At 43.4% G+C, this 27716-nt stretch overlaps 1 protein-coding gene across 1 annotated transcript in view; it reads right to left on the reverse strand.

Moving 5' to 3' along the window:
- Nucleotides 1–27716, reverse strand: part of LOC126195350 (uncharacterized) — a 633865-nt gene that overhangs the window by 436696 nt on the left and 169453 nt on the right. Inside the window, exon 3 of the mRNA XM_049933928.1 lies at nucleotides 9979–10030. Within this exon, the coding sequence (XP_049789885.1) occupies nucleotides 9979–10030 (52 nt within the window). The remainder of the gene's footprint in view (nucleotides 1–9978; nucleotides 10031–27716) is intronic.

Raw genomic sequence — 27716 nt, forward strand, 5'->3', positions numbered from 1 at the left:
GAAAAAATATGAACAGTTCACAAAGTACAAACAACATACAATTTCGTAAGTGTGAAGTTATCCAACTGTGTAATTGCGTAAACATCTGTCACTGACGTAGTAAAAAGAATGTTTATTTCTCTGTCAAATAATCAGATAGCTGTGTAATTTATGTGTTGGAGAAATATGGTACCAATGTGTAAAGTTGTATAAGCAAATACCATATTAGCTAGGGTTCCTTGTGGTTGCCACACACATGGTACACAAAGTAAGCGTGTACCCCCCTGAGGATTAATGTAATTATACCCTCAGGTGTTACAGATTACAGCAATGGAATGAAATGTATCACGGAAAACTTTCTTTGCAATTTAAAAATCTTTAAAAATAAATGTTTTAAGTACAAAATTAATCACTCAAATACGTGTCCTGTAGCGCTAAACTGTGTGTCATGTCACAACATAATCTCTGTGGAAGTCTCGTAGTTATCGTCCTCCGAAAGCTAAGTTCTGCAGAAGTCAATGTACTTACCTCATGATAAACAAAAGTGAAATGCTTTGTGTATAGATATCGTAGTTATTATGCTTATTGTTGTGATGAAGAAAGTACTGTACTGTAACGTATTGTTGTGCCACAAAAAAGGCTGTCTCATTGTTGCTATACCACAAAAGTTAATTACTAAAACATGTTTCACTTTCCAGAAGAATTCAGAAAAATTGTGCAGATGTAAAACAGATACACTGCAAAAGCAACATTGTAAATTGTCACTCATTAGTAGCGTCGTGATAACATCGTGTAGCTGTCACATAAACTAACCACTGTGTCCTCTGGTATTTCACAGAAAGTACTTTAAATCCAGAATTTTTTTTTTTTAAGTAAACCAAAATGTTGCATGAAAATCTCATTAGCGTTGCCGGTATATGTTCTAAGTATGTGATCCTTATAGTCGTTACGTGATAGTGGAACTAACAAGCAAGAATGTACACACACAATAACACTGTGACGCCGCTCTGTTCACTATAACAATGTATTCGTAATTTCTGTTTCAATAAGTTCTCTTGGTTCTTGACTGGATATTTAACTTCAAACATTGTTGCATGTTAACAGATTCTAAATCTGACAAGCATACTAGTAATGTAAAGTGAAAAATTTTATGGCAAAGACTAAGTTAAAAAGCAGATTATCTTTCTATAAACGGTTTTACATGTGAAATGTGGTGTAAACCTTTACTCTTCCTAGTATGCAGAGTTTCAACTTTAACGCAATTATCATGTGGTATACGTCGGTAAAGAATACTGGAATTTTTCTCAAGGTTAGCGTCTATGTTATTTTTCCCTGAGCCAGCGGGCGCATGTGGCTGCCTCCGGTGCGAGTCATTGTCTGTTTCTTTGTTGGCGCGCGTCGTTACTGGGATTAGGAGACCTAACTTCTACAAATTCGCCTTGCCGAGAGGGCCCAGCTCTGTTTGAATCCCGCCAGTTCTGATGAAATTCAGGTCTGTCGTTACGAATATATCGTCTGTCGTCATGTCGGTAGGTTCCGTAGTTTCTTCCTTGTCCGTCATGTGGTGGAGAATTTCTCCCTGAATCGTAGCTGTGCGCCGAACTGTTGCGTCTGAAGTTATTCTGTCTCCCTTGATAATAATTGTTTTGGTTCCCATATTGTCTGTTTCCATGGTAATCTCTATCATATTCACTACTATGGAAGTGCAATCTTTCTCTGTACCTATTATTCTGCCAACGGTTGTCATATGGGTGGTGTCTTTTTTGGTCACGATTTGTGTTGTGAGAATAGCCTTGTCGCGTCCAGTTATTATTTCTTTCATCGCGGAATTGCGACGGATGTGATCTGTAATTGTTGTGCTCCTGCGTTCCGCGATTGTCAGTGTCAATTTCCAGTTCTTGTAACAGTCCCTGAAAAGCTTCAATGTCGTCTTTGCAACGTCCTGCTAAAATAATATGTCGTAAATGTTCAGGCAGTTTGATTAAGCAAATGCGGATGAGTTATGAGGGGCTGTATGGGTTTGAAAGATACTGATTCTTGTGTAACATGTCTTCAAAATATTTCATAATACTGGAAAATTCAGATTGTTCGAAACGTTTCATCATTATGATGCTATGTTTTACTCGGTCTTGTGTGGCTTGAGACCAATATGCTGAGAGAAAGGCATGATAAAAATCTCCTTCACTGTGACAATCGTGAATGACCGATCGCATTCTTACAGCTGGTTCATTCTCCAAGTAGCCACACATAAATTCTAACCTGTGCTCCAATGACCAGTTGGGGGGAAAACAATGAGAGAATTGATGGAGCCACGCTTGTGGATGAATGTCGTTGGCAGAATTTTTAAACGTTTTGAATTTACGTGTAGTAATGAACAGCTTATAGTCAAAGTCATCATGTCGGCGAGTCGCATATCGGTCATTGTTACGTCGTTTCGGCGGTTCCACTTCAAAATTCGGTGCACCTTGCCAATTTCTTTCATAATTTCCGAAATGCGCTGTGTTATTATTTTGTGGCTGTTCCGTATTTCTATGTCCCTCTTCCTGTACTGGAGCGCGAGTGTCCTCTGAAATATGTAATTCTTGTATTACCTGCGTCAACTGATCTTGTACTTCCCGGATTTCTCTTTTGTACTGTGTATTGATTTGATTTTGATTTTGTTTGAATTTTCTAATTTGTTCATACTCTTCTGTGTCAGTGAAGGCTACAGGTCTTGTGTCATTCAGATCATCATCTACCTTTGTAGATAAGTTAGTGACCTGATCCGAAAGTTCGGCTACTTTCTCCGATAGTGAACACATTTCCTCAGTGTGTTTTTCTCAACCAAGTTTCAGAGTGTCCATTTGTGTTGAAATCGAATCTACTGTGTCCTTCAAGTTTTCCTGAGTTTTTGCAAGTTGCGTAACCGAATCGGTAGATGCAACTGAGTCAAATTTAGCTTGCAAGGTCTCATGATTTTCATGAACAGTAGTTTGCAGTTCTTTTATGGCTGCTTCGTGATTCTGTAGTGCATTTTCATGACGCGAAAAAATAGGTTGGAAATGCTCACAAATTTGTGTTTTTACGTCACTACAGACTTTTTGACATTTCGATTCAATGTGATGTAACTCAGTAGTTAAATCCTCGCGTGTTTGTTCAAGAGTTTGCTCCAATGAGTCTAACTTTTGAAGATTTTGTTCCATTGCGTCTAATTTTTGAAGATTTTGTCCTATTTGTTTCTGATTTTGTTCAAGTGTTGTGTCTAACTTTTTAAGATTTTGTTCCACTGTGTCTAACTTTTGAAGATTTTGTTCCATTATGTCTAACTTTTGAAGCTTTTGTCCCATTTGTTGCATTAATTGTAATAACAGTGCACTGGTGTCTGAAACATGTTCCTCAGTGCTATTCGGCAGTGAAGTTGCACCGGCAACATTCACATTTTGACAAGCAGAAAATGTGTCTTGACTCATTTGAGAAAACGGTGAGGACCCAAAACCTGAGTCTACAATATTTGCGAGATTGTTTCCTGTCATTTCAGATTCCTGAGGCGAGCTGTTGCCGACCGATCGATCGATAATGCTTCCCTGTTCTCTAATTGTTTCACTGTCTACACCATTGTTTGCCGCCCGCTCCATTTCCCTATGCGCAATTACCAAATTACTACTTTGAACATTAGTTAATTCATTACTCTGCGGCGCTAACACACTGCTTTCGTCTTCACTGTCATTTCTCAATTTAGTTTGGAGCCTAGTATTACGTTTTTCACACGCCATTATTGTCACAGTATTTCACACGACAACACAGAAAAGCACAATTTGAAGAGCAAAAATAAGAAAACACATTAATATGACACTGAAAATAATATCTAGCTAATTGCAGCTGCGAAATACTTGGTGCAAATCTACATGCGTGCCACACCTGTTTTACTGTACAACAATGAAAGACTACAACTACAAAGGAGATTCTCTCTACAATTACGCGCTAGCAATAAACAAAATCTACACTAATTACACAAACTACATGAAAAAATCAGAAGATTCCAGTGAGGTATCCTAGGCTAAGGGTCGACATATGAAACGTCCCCTTTTAATAATTTTACAGGACTGTGCTTATACTGACACACAATATTTTGTTAGCGCAACGCAATCTGACTTTCAAAATTCCCTACAAAAGAATGGCCCTGACTAACATTAAACTATACCTTTCACAAATCACTTACCTCACAAAAATCCTCGCTGCTCAAGCTACTGCAATACAGCGAGCGCCACTACTGCTAGCTAAATAAAAGATTCAAACTATGGAAGGCACTAACTACTGATAGGGATAGTTAGCAAATGAAAGATATTAATAGAGAACAAAGAATGTATTTACCTTGATATCATCATATATATAGCAGTTCATGACAAATTACAAAACTCCGCCATCTCTCTCCCCACATCCACCACTGCTGGCGGCTCACCTCCAACTGCGCAACGCTACACGCTGTTCGCAGCCAGCTGCCTAACACTACAATGGCGAGTATTACAACAATGCAAAGCAGCCACAGACTGCACACGGCACAGCCAGTGATTTTCATACTGAGGTGGCGTTACCAATAAAAAAACCTAAACAGCCTACTTACAGGTTCCGTAAAACCGAACAAGAGAGCTATACAAAAAATGCGCATGGGACCGTCGTACGGATCGAACCCGAGCCAAAGGCTGAGCATTCTCGTGTGTCATCATCTTCGCTATGACAACAACTGACACTAATTGTGACCTGTTCTTTTGCCGTTCTTTCAACAGGAAGGTATGTGTTGAAACTTCCTGGCAGATCAAAACAGCGTGCCGGATCGAGACTCGAACTCGGGACCTTTGCCTTTAGTGGGCTAGTGCTCTGCCATCTGAGCTACCCAAGCACAACTTACGCCCCGTCCTCACAGCTGCCAGTAACTCGTCTCCTACCTTCCAAACTTCATAGAAGCTCTCCTGCGAAACTTGCAGAACTAGCACTCCTGGAAGAAGGGATATTGCGGAGACATCGCTTAGCCACAGCCTGGTGGATGTTTCCAGAATGAGATTTTTACTCTGCAGAGGAGTGTGCGCTCGGGACCTGTGCCTTTCGCGGGCAAGTGCTCTACGATATGAGCTACCCAAGCACGACTCACGCCCCGTCCTCATAGCTTCTGTGAAGTTTGGAAGGTAGGAGACAGGATACTGGCAGAAGTAAAGCTGTGAGGACGGGGCGTGAGTCGTGCTTGGGTAGCTTAGATGATAGAGTATTTGCCTACGAAAGGCAAAAGTCCCGAGTTCGAGTCTTGGTCCGGCACACAGTGTTTATCTGCCAGGAAGTTTCATAACAGCTTACACTGAGCTGCAGAGTGAAAATCTCGTTCTGGAAGGTATGTGTTGTTCCAGCAGGACATTTAGGTCATTAGAGACGTAGCAGTAGGTCGGATTGTGTCAGGGAAGAAACCATCCCGGTATTTGCCTAGAGCGATTTGTGGAAATCAGGGAAAACCTAAATCTGGATGGCCGGACGCGGGTTTGAACCGTCGTCCTCCCGAATGCGAGTCCAGTGTGCTAAACACTGCGCCACCTCGCTCGGTCCCGTCAGTAAAGTCAAACATTCTACAGTGACGGTATCAACAAACTAGTGTTTCGTTGCGAGAAATGCGTTCGTCGCCAGGGTACTGTCGAGAAGCATATTGGTAGACATGAAGACTAAAGATATATGATATTAATAACGTTTGTTTTATTTAAAATGCTTCGAGAGCTTTCACATAAAAAATTGGAAGGCATTACTTTTCAGTATGCTCTCGCATGTATTCGTTCCGCGTTTAAGCCTTGCCTTCTTTGCTTAGTACTGGTTTACCATCTGAGCTATTGATGTTGGCACTCCTGTTTCTCTTTTTTCCGAAGGTTTCTTTAATTTTCAGATACTTGGCATCCGTGTCCCTATAGTTCTGCTTGCTTACACAGCTTTGCATCTCTCCTCTAGCCATTCCTTCTCTGCCATTTTGTTCTTTGTCAGTCACGCCTCGTGATGACTGGGTGTTGTGTGTCTTTCATCATCATTTCATCCCCATCGACACGCAAGTCGCCGAAGTGGCGTCAACTCGAAAGACTTGCACCAGGCGAACGGTCTACCCGACGGGAGGCCCTAGCCACAAGGCATTTTTAAAAGTCTGTATTCAGCACCGGCTGCTACATTTTTACATTTTTTTTTCCTTTCGTCGATGAACTTTAACATCCCGTATGTATATTCTCCATGAGACTTTTACATTCAGTATTTCGTGCCGTCAAAGCAACCCATTTATTTTCTATCATGTTTCTTGCACATTTTCTTAAACAAATTCCGTCACTATATAACACTCCCGTCTGCTACCGCTACACCATAACCTTAAAGCTGGAAACAGGCTTTGAAATAAAACTATTTTGCTATAGCAATTATGGTATAAAGCAACAGAGCAGTGTTACCCTCTGGGAGGATTTTTGTTAAGTTGACCGTGTTGTACCTAACGCAAATGGCTTACCGGAAATGAAAGTCAGAATTACGTAAATATTTGAACAGTACCAAACAAAATTTTGCCTATCTGCACTGTTCAACGGATAAAGAAAACGGCCGCCAGCCTAACTAGGCAAGAGAATGATTAACATTCTCGTTTAAGAAAGTAGGTATAAGTAACTATAACGGACAAACACAACCTAGACTTGGCCACACGCGAGTGCAATGAACTCTAACACACATATGTTTTAAGATTGAAGCTAACAACTGGAGCAGCACAAACTATTTGCTAAATTATAAGAGATACCGAAACACCCTATTACTTTCAGGCTTACGTAAAGTGAATGGTCTTTATAATATTACTATTAACATGCACTTCTAATACACAAGATACACAAACACTTAGCAAACATGAATATATAAAGTTTCACAACTGCAGCTTTCTCACTTTTACTACAGCGAAACACAATACTGACCAAATTGCAAGAAACTGACTCACCTTTTAGGATTTATTACAGACAATAATGTGATCATTTGCCTTATAAGTCTCAGTCTTAAGAACTTTTAATATTGAAGTTAGCAACAGCACTTTAAATAGCAGTTTTAATAGGAAAGTTATTTTGAGCAAATAATATTTACTTTAACTCATTCTATTGCCACATTAACTTTAACTTTCTTTTTACTAAGTTCAAGAGACATTAATTAGCAAAACTCTAGGCTTTAACTTCTTTTAGTAAGGACACTCGGATATCACTTCAGCTCAAACGGAGAGGAACCTGAGAGGTGTTATGATGAGGAGAAAATCAAGGTTGGTACATAAATTCAGATATAAATTACCTTATATTTCAGCACAATAACACATCCATTAAGCTGATCCTTCACTGTACATCATTATAGTATTGCTTTACAGTGATTGCGCAACGTGGTGGCAACTGCATGTTGGTAGGTGGATTTGCAGACTGAATTACTGGACTCTGTTATTTCTTGGTGGCGACGACAGATACTAATTCCAGAATAGTTCCAGCTGATTATCCATCCATCCGAGGCATTGGAAAATGACAGAAAAGCCTCTCTCGAAACCAGCACTATGCAACTTTTACACAGCAGTGCACGGACTCTTAGCTCATCTCTGACTGCTGGCTCGTTCCCGACTGACTGCTCGTCCCCGACTGACTATCAGTTCCACCTTTTCCACCTAAGCCAACCACAATTTGCGCGCGCTACACAGTTCCGTTCCCGAGGGGAACCACTACACCGTTTACATACAGAATAACTAAGAGCCCTAAGTGAGGATCAGCAGTTCACATAACAGCAATCAAACACATTAAATAAAACAGAACATTTTCACATATTGACACTTCTACAAAGAATTATTCACACAGAATTACAATTATATACAGTAAGTTTTGTTCCCTCCAAATGGGACAAAGTATTTACAGTACAGATACACTACTTTGCATTGAAACAAACTACGACATCGAAGTTTTAACAAAGAAAAGAGTATACAATTTTGTGTTATCTATTCAATCAAAAACATTTACAGGTTCTTAACGATGTAATATTAAATGAAAGAAAAAAAAATAGATGAGTAGAGCATTAGAGCTATGGTGTTACAACTATACAGAGCCAAAAGTACTACCTGTCAGGTGATTAATGCAGCACAGCTCTCTTTGGATGTTTGCTCAAACTCAAACATTAAAATGAATGGATAGTCTTTTCATTCATGACTGAACCTCAAACATGATGGAATATCAGTACAGTGTCTTGAGTTTAACAGTAAGATTGGAAACTCAAACATTATTTCATCGCTACAGTAAAATACAGTCACGCATTGCGATGGATTTTATGCCGACACAAAAGCCAAAACTTAACGTAGTATTTTCGTACCATAACATATGCAATGTGAGGGGCAGCGATTCCTTAGCAGCGACATCAGAGGGAGCGGTACGTTCTCTCTCTTGGTAATTGTAAGCAGAATGACGAACAGGGTGTTCTTGATTATGGATGGATCACAACTGAATGATCTTTTGGGAAACCAAAGAAAGGAATTAACCCTACGGTAAGAAGGTCTGTTTAACTGAATCTCGTTCTTTCCACAAACAGTGCAGTGTTTTCACAGTATACTGCCTCTCTAAGCTCTTCAACTGAAGAAACTTCAAGTGGGTTGCGTAACTGATGCTTGAGACGAATACACTGCTATCTCCGAAAGATATGAGGGACACGCCGAGCGGCACAAGCAGTTGGAACAAAATTAAGAGAAAAGACCACGCGTGTCGCACAGTAATACTCCCAGGTGTGTCGACTTCCCCCGCTAGCCATGGACCTTGCCGCGATGGGGTGGCGTGCGTGCCTCAACGATACAAATAGTCAGTCGTACTGCGGGTGCAACAACATCGGAGGTGTTTGTGTCTGCTGTAGCAGACTTTTCTTTGCGGAGGCAATAGTATGGGTAACTGAAACTTCGTGGCAGATAAAATCTGCTTTTTATTTTATTTTTTATTTTATTATTATTATTATTATTATTATTATTATTGTTTTTTTTGTCGGACCAAGACTCGAACTTGGAACCTTTGACCTTCGCGGGCAAGTGCTCTACTGACTGAGCTACTCATGCACGACTCAGGACCCGTCCTCACAACATAACTTCCGCCAGTATCTCGTCTCCTACCTTTCAAACTTTACAGGAGCTCTCCTGCGAAACTTGCAAGACTATAGCACTCCCGGTAAAAAGAATGTTGGGGAGATATGGCTTAGCCATAGCCTGGGAGACGTTTCCAGAATGCACTCTCCCCTGCAGAGTGAAAATTTCATTATAATCTGGATAAGTGTTCTGGCCATACAACATTATCCAGTACGACTTTGCTGTGTTGGTCTGCAAACGGCTGAAAGCAAGAGGAAATTTTTGTATCCCGCCTGGGAGGCGGCGCGTGGGTAGGAACGGGAAAAGGTAATACAAGTCGGTACTGCAAGAACGTGGTTTACTGGTGCAATAACAAGGTGGGAATTGTGAACTGTGGTGGCAGAAAGAACAGGACTTCTGATCAGTTGAATGTACGATTGTAAATACAAAATCAGCTATTGATAACGCAGGAGAAGGTGTAATAATGAGTAAGAAAATAGGAATGCGGATAAGCTACTATGAAGGGCATATTGAACGCATTATCATAGCCAACATACACGAAGCGAACTGGATACACAGATAATGATACTGAAAGAATGGACAAAGAGGAAAAATTAATTGTTCAATCATTAAGGGAGAAGAAAATTTAATTATGATAAGCGATTGCCTTTCGATAGGAGGAATTGAACATAGAACACGGGGATGGCGCTTGGGGTAATTTTACTCATATTGCGATTTCATCATTGTTAACATTTGGTTTAAGAATCGTGAAAAATAGTTGGTCTTCTGCTCAGTTTCTTGTCGTTCATCGATTGGCCACCAAGAGCACAGACCATGAAGACACTTTAGCATAACGAACGGAAAATGTTGGTGGACATGTATTAAATAAGTGAAAAAAATGAATTTGAACTTACTTGTGGTGGTACGGCTGGAAGACGTAGCAGAAATCTCTCAAAGCTGTGCAGTCTGCAAATAAAAATAAAATAAACGAGATAGTACCACAGAACAGTAAGCGGTTATTGCTTTCTCAAGTGAATACACAGTAAATGGAATATCAGATCCAAAATCCAAATGATAACCACATTTCTTAGACAGAAGCAGCTAATAAAATATATGTCCGAAAACCCCAATAATAATCACATTTAGGAGTTACAAACAACTCGTATAAAATTTAGCTAGACTGTATTGCGCACATTACAATTCTAGACCTCATACTCAGAAACTTACAAAGGTTTGGTCGCAAATCCGTACCAATAAACTGCAACGATGAAGATAAAATTATGACTCTCTTTTCAGATGCGTTTCCTTCGATTTGCAACCTTTCTTAAACAAAGCAGTCGGTTGCTCATTACGTTCTGACGACTGTAGTATTTCGTGAATGGAAAGAGATGCTAAAACAAACAAAACAAATTACATGAGTTGTGTACCACCCGCAGTCAAAACATGCACACTTTTTTAAGGTCGTATTAAAAGATTATTCTGTTTCTTTACACCCGCTGTTCAAAACTTGTTCATCAATAAAACAACGATGAATTTTGACTGACGCATTCTATAACATCCCAAGGGGAGTAGTGGCAGGTATCCATACGAACGTGGACTGAAGGTAAATTTAGCTCCTCACATGACCCCAGAATAAGAAAACCATGAGCTTCATATCTGATCCAAGTTGGGCATAGATCACGCCGAAGTCAATTGTTTTGAATAAAATGCCAGCACCAGATGCAATTTTCTTTTCATTTTGGAAACCAAGATCGGTTTAGATACACGTGGCCATTATCCAGTGCTGTCATTCTGTGTTCTCTCAGGACGTCTCGCATACGAGCGCTGTTCAATAATGAATGATCATAATTTTTTATGGTCACAATTTCTCGCGACAGGATTTAATCTTATAACATTCTGTTAGTTAAATGCGAACAAACACGCCGACCTACTTTCATTGTCCCGCCTGTAGCAGGCAGGCAAGCTAAGACATGTTCAGTATTGCCTACCGCAGCTGTAGAGATGATACGCTATGAACATTTATGCGGCTTTGAAATTCTGCTTTCATATCAACAGATCTTCTGCTGCGGCCTATTACGGGAGGCCTATGGAGAGTCTCTTCTTCCCTACAGGAAAACTTGAAAATGGCTGGAATTGTTTCAAGAGGGGCGACAATCAACTTAAACGGAACTTTATGGCAGATTGAAACTGTGTGCCGGACCGAGACTCGAAATCGGGGCCTTTGACTTCGCGGGCAAGTGCTCTACCAACTGAGCTACCCAAGCACGACTCACGCCCCGTCCTCACAGCTTTACTTCTGCCAGCACCTCGTCTCCTACCTTCCAAACTTTACAGAAGCTCTCCTGCGAACCTTGCAAAACTAGCACCCCTGAAAGAAAGGATATTTCGGAGACACGGCTTAGCCACAGCCTGGGGGATGTTTCCAGAATGAGATATTCACTCTGCAGCGGAGTGTGCGCTGATATGAAACTTCCTGGCAGATTAAAACTGTGTGCCGGACCGAGACTCGAACTCGGGACCTTTGTCTTTCGCGGGCAAGTGCACTTTCTTTCAGGAGTGCTAGTTCTGCAAGGTTCGCAGGAGACCTTCTGTAAAGTTTGGAAGGTAGGAGACGAGTTACTGGCAGAAGTAAAGCTGTGAGGACGGAGCGTGAGTCGTGCTTGGGTAGCTCAGCTGGTAGAGCACTTGCCCGCGAAAGGCAAAGGTCCCGAGTTCGAGTCTCGGTCCGGCACACATTTTTAATCTGCCAGGAAGTTTTATATCAGCGCACACTCCGCTACAGAGTGAATATGTCGTTCTGGAAACTTAAAAGGAGGTTGGATCCGGCTATCTACACTCTTGCTCATAAATTAAGGATAATGCTGATACATGGTGAAACAACGTTCTGGTGGGCGGTTTGCGGTTTTAAATCACCTCGGGATATGACCATGCGGTGCATTTGACCTGCACTCGTCACACGGTGGCGCTGGCAGCAGTCCACATACGCAGAGATGTGTTGGTGCATGTCAGAGCACGGTGCAGCGAGTAAGTGTGCAGACGTTTTCAGACGTGCTAATGGTGACTGTGTGTTGAAAACGGCTCAAAGAACACATATTGATGACGTTAAGAGAGGTATAATACTAGGGCGACTGGAGGCTGGTCAAACACAGCAGGTCGTAGCACGGGCGCTCCGTGTGCCACAAAGTGTGATCTCAAGATTATGGCAACGATTCCAGCAGACAGGAAACGTGTCCAGGCGCTACAGTACGGGACGTCCACAGTGTACAACACCACAAGAAGACCGATATCTCACCATCAGTGCCCACAGACGGCCACGGAGTACTGCAGGTAGCCTTGCTCGGGACCTAACCGCAGCCAGTGCAGCAGTTGTCTCCAGATACACAGTCTACAGACGACTGAACAGACATTGTTTATTCGCCTGGAGACCTGCGAGGTGCATTCCACTGACCCCTGGTCACAGGAGAGCCCGTAAAGCCTGGTGTCAAGAACACAGTACATGGTCATTGGAACAGTGGTCCCGGGTTATGTTCACGGACGAGCCCAGGTATGGTCTGAACAGTGATTCTCACCAGATACCAACCCCTTAATGTCCTTGAAAGGGACCAGTATGGAGGTCGTGGTTTGATGGTGTGGGGTGGGATTATGATTGGTGCACGTATACCCCTGCCTGTCAGGTGTATCGGAACGTCATTTTGCATCACTATGTCCGCCTTTTCAGGGGTGCAGTGGGTCCCACCTTACTCCTGATGGATGATAACGCACCGCCCCACGGAGCTGCCATCGTGGCGGATTATCTTGAAACAGAAAATATCAGGCGAATGGAATGGCCTGCCTGTTCTCCAGACCTTAACCCCATCGAGCACCGGCCGTGGTGGCCAAGCGGTTAAAGGCGCTACAGTCTGGAACCGCGCGGCCGCTACGATCGCAGGTTCGAATCCTGCCTCGGGCATGGATGTGTGTGATGTCCTTAGGTTAGTTAGGTTTAATTAGTTCTAAGTTCTAGGCGACTCATGACCGCAGAAGTTAAGTCGCATAGTGCTCAGAGCCATTTAAGCCAGCCCCATCGAGCGCGTCTGGGATACTCGCTTGTCTTCAAATCCCTACGACACTTCCGGAGCTCCGACAGGCACTGGTGCAAGAATAGGCTATACCCCAGCGGCTGCTCGACCACCTGATCCAGAGTACGCCAACCCGTTGTGCAGCCTGTGTACGTGTGCATGGTGATCATATCCCAGATTGATGTCGGGGTACCTGCGCAGGAAACAGTGGCGTTTAATAGCACATGTGTTTCGGGACGGTTTTCTCAACTTATCACCAATACCATGGACTTTCAGATCTGTGTCGTGTGTGTTCCCTATGTGCCTATGCTATTAGCGCCAGTTTTGTGTAGTGCCATGTTGTGTGGCACCACATTCTGAAATTATCCTTAAATTGAGCACATGAGTGTAGTTACTTCTCCTGTAGAAGAAAACACCAATAGTGCTGCTGTCATTGTGAGAGAGGGTCATGAATTACGAACACTTACTACAAATTTTCATTGGGTGCCACGCGCAAGTTGGTGACAGAAAATTTACATATGCTGGTTTAGTGGCTGCAAGAAAGCGGATTTCTGAACAAGAGAACATTCGCATGCAGGTTTGTACGCAGTTGAAGTTCATGTTAGAGGAAGATCCATGAAATTTGGCTACATCATTTTGATTCTAAGAGCAAACAGCAAAGCTCAGCATGGAAATCTCCTTCATCAACACGTCCCAAAGAAGTAGACGTAGTTTCCTCTTCTGGGAAAGTTATGGTGCTCTAATTTATTGTTATTCATGTAAAGGATTATCGGCATGTATTTGGCACATATCAGTAACTGGCCGGGGCTGACATGAAATCTTTGCAAGTCTGTAGCAGATGCAAAAGACCACACATGCGTGAAAAAGGCTGGATGTTACACCAAGAATAATGCACGGCCACATATTGCAAATGTTGTTACTGAATATCTTGCAAAAATCTATGTGTAGTGCATCCAGCGCCCTCCTTATAGTCCGGATTTGGGCCTGTGTGACTTTTTTCTATTCCCTAAACGAAGAAACAGCTTCGAGGGGGGCATTTTCCGTCACCAGACATAGAGTATATTCTAGCATGACTTTGCAGACTAGCAGAAGCGCTGGGAAAAGTGCATCGCACCCACAGGAGACTATTTTGAGAAGGACCGTCAAAATTATCAGGAGGAGTAAACGTATGCTGTCAAAAAAAATTCTGATCATTCTTTATTGAACAGTCCTGGCGTACCAGTGGATAATAGCCCTGGGGACCGAAGACGGTTTTGGTTTCTAAAATTAAAAAAACCGCAACTGTTGCTGGCATTTTATTCAGAATCAATAATACAGTTGCGGAACGTGCATCAGCATGCTCCATATGTTGGAGAAGAAACTAATCGCCGACTAATCAATCGTTACATAAATTGCACTTTTAAGTAGTTCCTAACGCAGCATGCGCATTGTGGTGTCCTTCCGTCATTTTGAAACCACATAACCATTAGATTACCTAGTGAGTATGAGAAAGGGAGGAGAAGTTTATCAAGGAACATTTTGTAGATACGTGTTCAGCCTTAGAGAAATGCACTGGAGCCGATGTGTTCCTTATGAGTACACTGGACAAAAAACGTGCCACCTGCGGTAGATATGACAATAGTACTTTGTAATACACCGTCTTTCTTCGATTATGGCCCCAATTCGACGAAGATGAGAGTCCACGTGTTTTTTCAGGTATACCTTACCCAGAGGACGCCTCTCGTTGATTAGCAGAGCTACCGAACTGCTGTTGGTCCTAACAGTCTCAGTTTTTTCTATGGGAGTAAGATCCTACATCTACATCTGTACTCTATGGACCACTGTGAAGTACTTGGCAGAGAGTACGTCCAGTGTACGTTATTACGGCTTTTTCCCCGTTCCATTCATGTATGGAGCTCAGGAAATATGACTGATTAAATGCCTCTGTGGGTGCTGCAATTAATCTAATCTTATTCTCACGATACTTATACGAGTCATATGTAGGAGGCTTTAGTATATTCGTAAAGTCATTATGTAAAGCCGATTCTTGAAACAGTTTTAGTAGATGTTAGTAAACTTTCTCGGGATAGTTTCGGTCTGTCTTGAGTCGGACAGTTCAGTTCCTTCAAACTTCCCAGTGAAGCTCCCACGAGGGTCAAACAAACCTGTGACCATTCGTGCTGCCCTTTTCTGTGTACGTTCAACATCCCCTGTTAATCCTATTCAGTTCGGGTCCCACACACTTGAGCTGTTTTCTAGGATGGGTTGTACGAGTAATTTGGAAGCAATCTCCTTTACAGACTCATGCTCGTAAATTAAGGATAGTTGCAGAATGTGGTGCCACACAACGTGACACTACACAAAACTGGCGCTAATAGCATAGGTACATAGGGACCACACACGACACAGATCTGTAAGTCCACGGTATTGATGTTAAGCTGAGAAAAACGTCCCGAAACAATGGGCTACTGTTTCCTGCGCATGAACCCCGACAGCAATATGGGATATGATCACCATGCACACGTACACAGGCCCTACATCGGGTTGGCATACTCTGGTTCAAGTGGTCGAGCAGCTGCTGTAGTATACAGAGATGTTGCAGCATTAGATAATTGCAGCGAAATGCATGAAGATCTGCAGCGGATAGGCACTTAGTGCATGGAGTGGCAACTGTCCCTTAACATAGACAAATGTAATGTATTGCGAATACATAGAAAGAAGGATCCTTTATTGTATGATTATATGATTGTGGAACAAACACTGGTAGCAGTTACTTCTGTAAAATATGTGGGAGTATGCGTGCGAAACTATTTTAAGTGGAATAATCATATAAAATTAATGTTGGTAAGGCGGGTGTAAGGTTGAGATTCATTGGGAGAGTCCTTAGAAAATGTAGTCCATCAACAAAGGAGGTGGTTTACAAAACACTCGTTCGACCTATACTTGAGTACTGCTCATCAGGCCGAGCGAGGTGGCGCAGTGGTTAGACACTGGACTCGCATTCGGAAGGACGACGGTTCAATCCCGCGTCCGGCCATCCTGATTTAGGTTTTCCGTGATTTCCCTAAATCGCTCCAGGCAAATGCCGGGATGGTTCCTTTCAAAGGGCACGGCCGACTTCCTTCCCCGTCCTTCCCTAATCCGATGAGACCGATGACCTCGCTGTCTGGCCTCCTTCCCCAAACCAACCAACCAACCAACCAACTGCTCATTAGTGTGGGATCCGTACTAGGCAGGGTTGACGGAGGAGATAGAGAAGATCCAAAGAAGAGCGGCACGTTTCGTCACAGAGTTATTTGGTAAGCGTGATACCGTTACGGAGATGTTTAGCAAACTCAAGTGGCTGACTCTGCAAGAGAGGCGCCCTGCATCGCGGTGTAGCTTGCTGGCCAGGTTTCGAAAGGGTGCGTTTCTGGATGAGGTATCGAATATATTGCTTCCCCCTACTTATACCTCCCGAGGAGATCACGAATGTAAAATCAGAGAGATTCGAGCGCGCACGGGGGCTTTCCGGCAGTCGTTCTTCCCGCGAACCATACGCGACTGGAACAGGAAAGGGAGGTAACGACAGTGGCACGTAAAGTGCCCTCCGCCACACACCGTTGGGTGACTTGCGGAGTATAAATGTAGATGTAGATGTATAGCCTCCCATTCTTACACCAGTGCCTGTCGGAGCTCCTGAAGTGTCGTAGGGGTTTGAAGACGTGCAGCGATACGTCGACCGAGAGCATCCCAGACGTGCTCGATGGGGTTTAGGTCGGGAGAACAGGCAGGCCACTCCATTCGCCTGATATCTTCTGTTTCAAGGAACTCCTCCACGATGGCAGCTCGGTGGGGCCGTGCGTTATCATCCATCAGGGGGAAGGTGGGACCCACTGCACCCCTGAAAAGGCGGCCATACTGGTGCGAAATGACGTCCCGATACACGTGACCTGTTACAGATCCTCTGTGAAAGACATGCAGGGGTGTACATGCAACAATCATTATCCTACACACCATCAAACCACGACCTCCATACAGGTCCCTTTCAAGGACATTAAGGGGTTGGTATCTGGTTCCTGGTTCACACCAGATGAAAACCCGGCGAGGATCACTGTTCGGACTATACCTGGACTCGTCTGTGAACATAACGTGGGACCATTGTTCCAATGACCATGTACTGTGTTCTTGACACCACGCTGTACAGGCTCTCCTGTGACCAGGGGTCAGTGGAATGCACCTTGTAGGTCTCCAGGCGAATAAATCATGTCTGTTCAGTCGTCTGTAGACTGTGTGTCTGGAGACAACTGTTGCAGTGGCTGTGGTAAGGGTCCGAGTAAGGCTACCTGCAGTACTCCGTAGCCGTCTGCGGGCACTGATGGTGAGATATCGGTCCTCTTGTGGTGTTGTACACTGTGGACGTCCCGTACTGTAGCGCCTGGACACGTTTCCTGTCTGCTGGAATCGTGCCATAATCTTGAGCTCACACTTTGTGGCACACGGAGCGCCCGTGCTACGACCTGCTGTGTTTGACCAGCCTCCAGTCGCCCTAGTATTATACCTCTCTTAACGTCATCAATATGTGTTCTTTGAGCCATTTTCAACACACAGTCACCATTAGCACGTCTGAAAACATCTGCACACTCGCTGCACCGTACTCTGACATGCACCAACACACCTCTGCGTATGTGGACTGCTGCCAGCGCAACCGTGCGACGACCGCAGGTCAAATGCACCGCATGGTCATACCCCGAGGTGATTTAAACCCACAAACCGCCCACCAGAGCTTTGTTTCAACATCTATCAGCATTATCGTTAATTTATGAGCGTGAGTGCAGATCGGTTGCATTTCCATAGTAGTCTACCAATAAAAAAAAGTCAGCTGCCTATTTTACTCACAACTGAATCTTTGTGATCATTCCATTTCATGTTCCTAGTGTTACACCTGGGTATTTGTACGAGTGTACAGACTCCCTCATACTATATTCATTGGTTACTGTGTTTCTTCGTTTTGTGAAGTGTACGATTTTACATTTCTGATCATTTAAATCAAGTTGCCAATCTTTGTGCTACTTTGAAATCTTATCAAGATCTGGCTGAAAATTTGTACAGCTTCGTGCAGACTGTACTTCGTTGTTGATAACAGCATCATCTGCGATATTTTGAGGGTACTATTAATATTGTGCGCTAGATGATTAGTATAGAACATGACAGCAACGGATCCAACACACTTCTCTGCCATACACCCAAAGTTACTTCCGCACAGCTGGCCGAAGTGGCCGTGCGGTTAAAGGCGCTGCAGTCTGGAACCGCAAGACCGCTACGGTCGCAGGTTCGAATCCTGCCTCGGGCATGGATGTTTGTGATGTCCTTAGGTTAGTTAGGTTTAACTAGTTCTACGTTCTAGGGGACTAATGACCTCAGCAGTTGAGTCCCATAGTGCTCAGAGCCATTTGAACCATTTTTTTGCTTCCGCACATACATCTGTCGATGACTCTTCATCAAAGATATGCTGTGTCCTTTCTACCAAAAAAATTCTCAGTGCAGTCACAAATTTCGTCTGATATACCATGCAGTCGCATTTTTGAATAAGCGTAGGTGTGGTATTGAGTTAAATGCTTTCCGAAAATTGAGAAATGTTGCATCTACTTGACTGACTTGACCCATGATGTCATGTGTGAAAAGTGTGAGAAGGGTTTCAGATGATCTATGCTGGTTGGTATGAAGGAGGTCGTTTCTGTTGGAAATCTCATTATGTCTGAGCTCAGAATAAGTTCTAAGATTTTGTAATACTTTTGCTATCCTTCTTGTCGAGAGGTGTGACTTGTGCTTTCTTCTAGGTACTGGAAACAGTTAAATGTTCGACGGATCTACGATAGATTATAGTCAATAGAGAACTATCTCGGCCGGAAATTCGGTGCAGAAAATGACAGGGATTCCATGAAGCTTTGGGGCCGGCCGCTGTGGTCGAGCGGCTCTAGGCGCTTCAGTCCGGAACCATGCGGCCGCTACGGTCGCAGGTTCGAATCCTGCCTCGGGAATGGATATGTGTGATGTCTTTAGGTTAGTTAGGTTTAGGTAGTTGTAAGTCTAGGGGGCTGATTACCTCAGATGTTAAGTCCCATAGTGCTCAGAGCGATTTGAACCATTTGAAGCCCTGGGGCTCCTGCCCAAGATTGAATCATTTAGCGGATCAGTCAAGGTGTAATTGGGGGCATCGTACTCGTGGAGTCTTGTTAACGCGTCTGCCATCATCCTGGAAGACGAGAGCGTGCACAACAGACACTTTGCGGTATGTAGAAGAAAAGGCAAAACTGTATCACCGAGAATGTTGGAATAAACGTTGTGGCACATGTTCACGGTAACATGAATCAAGGTAACCTGAAACATAACACAAAAAGCTAACCTAAAACATCACAGAACCACCTTGGTGTGAAATACACGATTCCTACTATGATCGTTAGTACAAGCTTGAACTGTCCTCTACACGACAATAGCGTTCGAGGTATTCACCACGTACTTATACACATTTGCTCCATCGTTGAACCATGCATCAAAACCAGTTTGGAAAAATTCAGAGTTTTGCTTCTCGACCCATGATGTTACAGAAGTAAGTGTATGTGCTATTCCATTCCATCGGGCGAAAACTAAGACAGCTAACATTGTATTTTTTAGAATAATTAATAATTTCTACATGTTTAGTTTACTGCAAGAGAAAACAACTTTTATAAAGTTATCTTTTAAATGTTTATTGCTTTTCGAGTTAAAATTCGGTATTATCCGATGCAGGAAAATTGTCTGCCGTTTAACTCAAGGGCATTATAAACGATTTCACTTAGTATGGTTCAGCTTTATCAGAATCGTCTGTTGTTTATAGAGTTATATAACAGTAACATAAGAGTATTTAATACATTTTTTAAAAACCTTACTTCATGTATTAAGCATAAACACAATATTCATAAAGATTAACCTTACATGGCCTTGACTCTCTCTTTATGATATTACTTTCTGTTTTAAGTTTTGTGGAGCCCCTTGCCTGAAACGTGCAAAAATTAATTAATAATAAATATTTACTCTCACACCGTATTTAAGTTGCGTGTGTTGCCGCCGTCTGGCACTCAACATGGGAAGATGCGGTTCAAACGGCTCTGAGCACTATGCGACTTAACTTCTGAGGTCATCAGTCGCCTAGAACTTAGAACTAATTAAACCTAACTAACCTAAGGACATCACACACACCCATGCCCGAGGCAGGATTCGAACCTGCGACCGTAGCGGTCGCTCGGCTCCAGACTGTAGCGCCTAGAACCGCACGGCCACTCCGACCGGTGGGAAGATGCCTCGCAACGTTTTGTTGCGTAATATGGCGTAGCGCAGCCAGCGGGTTTTGCTGCTGTTTCTATTTACTTTTTACTTTTTTCTGCACTTCTCCATAAAAAATGTTTACTACTATCGTTTGGAAATCAAATTCGGAACAATATGGCATTTGAAATTGTGTTTTTCAGAAAAAATATGAATCATGATGAAAATTACATTAAATTTAAATTCCAAAAATACCGCATGAATACTACCTCAAACCGTCTAATATTAGTAGAGGTTGAAAATACCGCTTCAGTTGTAAGAATATTTTTATTTATCAATACTTAAACCACGACCGATTTCGGGCTCTTACATATTCAGCATCATGTGTGACAACTTCGTGCTCTGCGTTCGTTCGTGGTACACTGCGTTCTATACTAATCCATCGCGGCGCTCGCATTCACAGCACAAAGTGATCACAACTGATACTTGACATGGGAGAGCTTGAACTCGATCGTGTTTCAAGCACTGATAAATAAAAAGAACCTTACAACCGAAGGATTATTTTCAACCTCTACAATAATGCTCACTTGCGGATGTTCGTCTAGCAGTATTGTTTATATCCAATGTTACCTTCATTTTGAATTTTATTTGGGAACTTTACTTTGAATAGTTTCTGAGCTACGTGTCTCAGCATCGTGTTATTTTATTAAATTACGGTAACTTTGACCCTTAAAAAGCCCGGAAGTACTTGCTTATCACAGCTAGATTTTGCAAAAGATATTAACATAATGTCTGGTTTGGATGACAGAAAAACCTCCACAAGAAATGCAAGGTTTCCTGCTGTCTGAACTGAACTGGAACGGTTCGTTTGGGGGACTGTATAATGGACATCAGCAATGTGAGGCGTTGGATGGCGCACTTTGGTAACGGAGAAACCGCCATGGCAGATACGCCACGCAGCGGCCGGCCGACAGTATCTGTCATAGATGCCAACCGAGGACGTGCTGATGGAGTGGTTCAAGAAGACATACGCATCAGAATTCACAGTGAACAGCGAAACCTATGCAACAACGCTTAAGAAACCTTAGGAGTAATAATTCACGCCGCCATACATATTTTTCACAACCCAAGCGATTGCAACAGTGGGCTGACGACTGGTGCCTCAAACGCAGTCTACAGCCATGATTTGGCCCTGTCCGACATCTACTTGTTAAACCTATGGAAGACGACCTACATGACTACAGATTCAGTGACTTGGATGAGGTTAAAACAGCTTTACAATCATCTGTCAAGAAGCAAAACCCTGATTTTTTCCGAACTGGTTTTGATGGCTGGGTTCAACAACGTCGCAAATGTGTACAAATGAATCCACCCTTGTACATTCTGAATTCTGTCATATTTCCAGGTGGACGCTCCTGCAGCACCCATTCTGTAAAAACTACTTTGCTGCCACGACTTACTTCAGCGGTGGGGCCAGGGGGTGATGGCTCTACATCTTCGCCTGGTATCGATCTAACACCATCTATAGTGCCCCAAAACGTCAGATGTTCTCTTATTTGAGAACTTCAGTTCAGACAGCAGGAAACCTTGCATTTCTTGTGGAGGTTTTTCTGTCATCCAAACCAGACATTATGTTAATATCTTTTGCAAAATCTAGCTGTGATAAGCAAGTAGTTCCGGGCTTTTTAAGGGTCAAAGTTACCGTAATTTAATAAAATAACACGATGCTGAGACACGTAGCTCATAAACTATTCAAAGTAAAGTTCTCAAATAAAGAACCGAGGACGTGCTGATGGAGTGGTTCAAGAAGACATACGCATCAGAATTCACAGTGAACAGCGAAACCTATGTAACAACGCTTAAGAAACCTTAGGAGTAATAATTCACGCCGCCATACATATTTTTCACAACCCAAGCGATTGCAACAGTGGGCTGACGACTGGTGCCTCAAACGCAGTCTACAGCCATGATTTGGCCCTGTCCGACATCTACTTGTTTAGACCTATGGAAGACGACCTACATGGCTACAGATTCAGTGACTTGGATGAGGTTAAAACAGCTTTACAATCATCTGTCAAGAAGCAAAACCCTGATTTTTTCCGAACTGGTTTTGATGGCTGGGTTCAACAACGTCGCAAATGTGTACAAATGAATCCACCCTTGTACATTCTGAATTCTGTCATATTTCCAGGTGGACGCTCCTCCAGCACCCATTCTGTAAAAACTACTTTGCTGCCACGACTTACTTCAGCGGTGGGGCCAGGGGGTGATGGCTCTACATCTTCGCCTGGTATCGATCTAACACCATCTATAGTGCCCCAAAACGTCAGATGTTCTCTTTTTTTAAGGGGAGTGAAAACATGTCACCAACATGTCACCTAACATCCATGGACATAACCGAAAGTTTTCAGGTCGAGTTTAAATACACCAAGTATATACCGATAAGCAACTGGATTACAGGTGACTGCCATGTTGGAGAGGCGTCACTCCTGTCACATAGGCAATGGAACAGTGGACGTGGCATCTCTCCATGACACCTGTTAGTGTCATTAAGTGAATGGAAAAAACGCTCAACCTCAGCACGTTTTCTCATTGCCACACATGGTGTCCTAAGCTCCAGACAGGCTGTATCCAGTCAAGGAACTATTTTTATAGCTAATATACACGGTAAAGATGTGCATCTTCGAAGGCGTAACTACATATACATCTGTAATGCGCAAGCTTTTTCTCTTCGATCTACCATGGCTTTTCCACGTGATAAATCTGTTCTTCTGATTTGTGCAAAGAACTGGACGTATTTTTTACATCCCTCGGAATTAATTTGGTTGGAAAGCAGTGCAGTCGAAAGTGTTGATGTGGCTTATTTGTTATGAAAGTCGATTACAATATGTGTAGATCGTCAAAAGTAGCACCTGGAACACTTCCAAATAATTCATCGACATGGGAAAACCACCGTAGATTTACACGCAACGACACCAGAAACTGCTTTGTGTGGTGGAAATGTAAACAAGCTACACAGAAAAGCTATACTCATGCCTTTTCATCTCAGAGCAGCACTTGCAATCTACCGTCCTCAATCTTACCGTCTGCATCCAGTCTAGTATCATGAAAGTTATTCCCTCATGTCTTAACACCGTATCACCCAATCCCTTCTTCTTGTCAATGTTTTCCATATATTCCTTTCCCAGCCGATTCTACGGAGAACATTACATAACTTGTCAGTCCATCTAACTTTCAACATTCGTCTGCAGCACCACATCTCAAATGCTTCTATGCTCATCTGTTCCGGTTTTCCCACAGTCAATGTCCCTCTACCATACAATGCTGTGCTCCAAACGTACATTCTCTGAAATTTATTCCTCTTTCAGTTTTCACGTTTGATACTAGTAGACATCTCTTGGCCAGGAATTCCCTTTTTGCCATTGCTAGTCTGCTTTTTATGTCTTCCTTGCTCCGCACGCCACGGGTTATTTTGCTGCCCAGGTAGCGGAATTCCTTAACTTCGTCTACTACGTCATCACCAATTATGATGTTAACTTTCTCGATGTTCTCATTTCTGCTACTTCTCATTACTTTCGTCTTTCTACAATTTACTCTCAATCCATATTCTGTACTCAATACACAGCTCATTGCATTCATCAGATCCCGTAATTCTTCTCCACATTCAGTGAGTATAGCAGTGCCTTCTGTGAATCTTAGTATTGTTATCCTTTCATCTTTAATTTTAATCCCAGTCTTGAACCTTTCTTTTATATCCGTAATTGCTTCCTCAACGCATAGACGGAACAGCAGGGACGAAAGACTACGTCTCTGTGTTACATCCATTTTAATCCGTGCACTTCGTTGTTGGCCTTCAAATCTTGTTAATCCCTCATGGTTCTTTTACATATACACTCCTGGAAATTGAAATAAGAACACCGTGAATTCATTGTCCCAGGAAGGGGAAACTTTATTGATACATTCCTGGGGTCAGATACATCACATGATCACACTGACAGCACCACAGGCACATAGACACAGGCAACAGAGCATGCACAATGTCGGCACTAGTACAGTGTATATCCACCTTTCGCAGCATTGCAGGCTGCTATTCTCCCATGGAGACGATCGTAGAGATGCTGGATGTAGTCCTGTGGAACGGCTTGCCATGCCATTTCCACCTGGCGCCTCAGTTGGACCAGCGTTCGTGCTGGACGTGCAGACCGCGTGAGACGACGCTTCATCCAGTCCCAAACATGCTCAATGGGGGACAGATCCGGAGATCTTGCTGGCCAGGGTAGTTGACTTACACCTTCTAGAGCACGTTGGGTGGCACGGGATACATGCGGACGTGCATTGTCCTGTTGAAACAGCAAGTTCCCTTGTCGGTCTAGGAATGGTAGAACGATGGGTTCGATGACGGTTGGGATGTACCGTGCACTATTCAGTGTCCCCTCGACGATCACCAGTGGTGTACGGCCAGTGTAGGTGATCGCTCCCCACACCATGATGCCGGGTGTTGGCCCTGTGTGCCTCGGTCGTATGCAGTCCTGATTGTGGCGCTCACCTGCACGGCGCCAAACACGCATACGACCATCATTGGCACCAAGGCAGAAGCGACTCTCATCGCTGAAGACGACACGTCTCCATTCGTCCCTCCATTCACGCCTGTCGCGACACCACTGGAGGCGGGCTGCACGATGTTGGGGCGTGAGCGGAAGACGGCCTAACGGTGTGCGGGACCGTAGCCCAGCTTCATGGAGACGGTTGCGAATGGTCCTCGCCGATACCCCAGGAGCAACAGTGTCCCTAATTGGCTGGGAAGTGGCGGTGCGGTCCCCTACGGCACTGCGTAGGATCCTACGGTCTTGGCGTGCATCCGTGCGTCGCTGCGGTCCGGTCCCAGGTCGACGGGCACGTGCACCTTCCGCCGACCACTGGCGACAACATCGATGTACTGTGGAGACCTCACGCCCCACGTGTTGAGCAATTCGGCGGTACGTCCACCCGGCCTCCCGCATGCCCACTATACGCCCTCGCTCAAAGTCCGTCAACTGCACATACGGTTCACGTCCACGCTGTCGCGGCATGCTACCAGTGTTAAAGACTGCGATGGAGCTCCGTATGCCACGGCAAACTGGCTGACACTGACGGCGGCGGTGCACAAATGCTGCGCAGCTAGCGCCATTCGACGGCCAACACCGCGGTTCCTGGTGTGTCCGCTGTGCCGTGCGTGTGATCATTGCTTGTACAGCCCTCTCGCAGTGTCCGGAGCAAGTATGGTGGGTCTGACACACCGGTGTCAATGTGTTCTTTTTTCCATTTCCAGGAGTGTATTTTATATTATCCGTCTTTCCCTACAGCTCACACCTACTTTTCTCAGGATTTCGAAGACCTTGCACCATGTTACGTTGTAGAACGCGTTTTCCTGGTCGACAGATCCTATGAACGTGTCTTGACTTTTCTTCAGTCTTGGTTCCATTGTCAATCGCAACGTGAGGACTGCCTCTCTGGCGTCTTTACCTTTCCTAAAACCAAACTGATCCTCCTCTAACAGTGCCTCAATTTTGTTTCCCATTCTTGTGTACATTATTCTTGTCAGCAACTTTGGATGCATGGGCTGTTAAGCTGATTGTTCGATAATACTGGCGCTTGTCGGCTCTTGGAATCTTGGGAATTGTTTGTATGATGTTTCTCCGAAAATCTGATGGTGTGTACTTGTATAGTAAGTACAATGATTCAACTGTCAGCTAAAATACTTTGCATTACATTAAGGTGTTTTTGAAATGTCTTTTAACATTACTATGGAAAACAAATCTTTAGGGATCGATGCCGAAGGTAGCCGCCTATTACATAGATGTACGCTTAAAGTTCAAAGAGAGTAAAAACATTCCAGAAACGACGTTGACTGAGCTAATCTTCATCAGCGTCGCATTCCCTTTACTAAAAAATAATTGTTCTCATATTGGACCTTCATTCTGTTATATATTCACGATCAGTTGGATTAGAGAAGTATTATTGAAGAACAATTGTTGCTTCCACGTGTAGTTTTACTAAAATTCATATTATTTAGTGAACTACGCCTGTACGCATATCAGAGTGCTAATATTACTTCGTCCAGTCCATGTTTATAACGAAGAAATTTTTTTGGAGGGGGGGGGGGAGAACTTGATATTCTGTAGTAATAAAAGCCTTTGTATGTATACAGCTGGTGTTTACTTTGTGCACGTGTGAGAAAAGTGGTCTTATCTTTGCTAAATGGAGCAGCGCTCTACGCAGCCATTATCTATACCCCGATAAAGTTCTTATTAAACAATATTAAGTGATAAAATCCACGACCATTTCGACGCCGTAACAAAACCGCAGAATTATATTTTACTCACAATTAATGCACGTCCATAAACTCCGTAAAGTGTAAAATGTACCAAAATTCACCTGCATTTCCCAAAACAAAACAAAATTTAAGTTACATTAACATCACTAGAAACTTCTTGTTCAGTTAAAAATACGTTCGTCGATTACGTAGTGTGGTGTGTATACTGTAAGACCTTCGGTACACACACCATCAGATTAGTTGACTTGTCGCTCTAATGAAGTAGGCGAGTGTAAGCAATATGTCTCGTGGTTTTATTGTGGCGTGTTTATCTTCTGCCGTTAGGTCAGACGATAGAAATGCCACTTGCACGCTTAGAGTAGCAGATTGGCGGTGACCAACTTTAAACAGAACTTGATTAATTTTCACACACTTTTATTAAAATAATAACAAGCCTAAAAATTACTTAACTTGGTTCTGGATGCTATTTACAATTGACAATCTGAAATTCCTTTGGTCTTGGTCCGTTAATCTTATTCTCACATATCTCTGATACTTGACAAAGTGTCTGTACATTTATCTTCATGACTATGTACAGGAATATGGTAATATTATTAGGCGCAGACTGAAACTTGACTACAGACTAATGCAGACGGATGCAGACTGACTAATCGGAGGTCTGTACACTCGTTATAATACCTCGCGCGTTCATGTATCACTGCGCGAGTGTGATCCGCGAGGAGAAAAGGTGCTACGTTAGCAGCAATCTCATTGGCTGCGTTACATATTAATACTCGGATCGACGGAAGCAGAATTTGGTCCGTCTCTAAGACAGAGCCATCTTGTAGTGCGGAGACGGACGAGCGCTGCGCCTGCGCTGTTGTGCTTAGCGGGGCGCGCTCTAGTGGGAAAGTTGTGTACGCGCTGACTACGCGGAACTATGTACACAACACGTAGTTAGTAAAATATTTACGCAAATGCAGAATATGGAAATTATATAATTTCTGCTATGGAGGATGGACAAACTCGTGCAGTTGCTGCT

Source organism: Schistocerca nitens, chromosome 7, assembly GCF_023898315.1.
Source record: "Schistocerca nitens isolate TAMUIC-IGC-003100 chromosome 7, iqSchNite1.1, whole genome shotgun sequence".
In the NCBI taxonomy this organism is placed as follows: Eukaryota; Metazoa; Arthropoda; class Insecta; order Orthoptera; family Acrididae; genus Schistocerca; species Schistocerca nitens.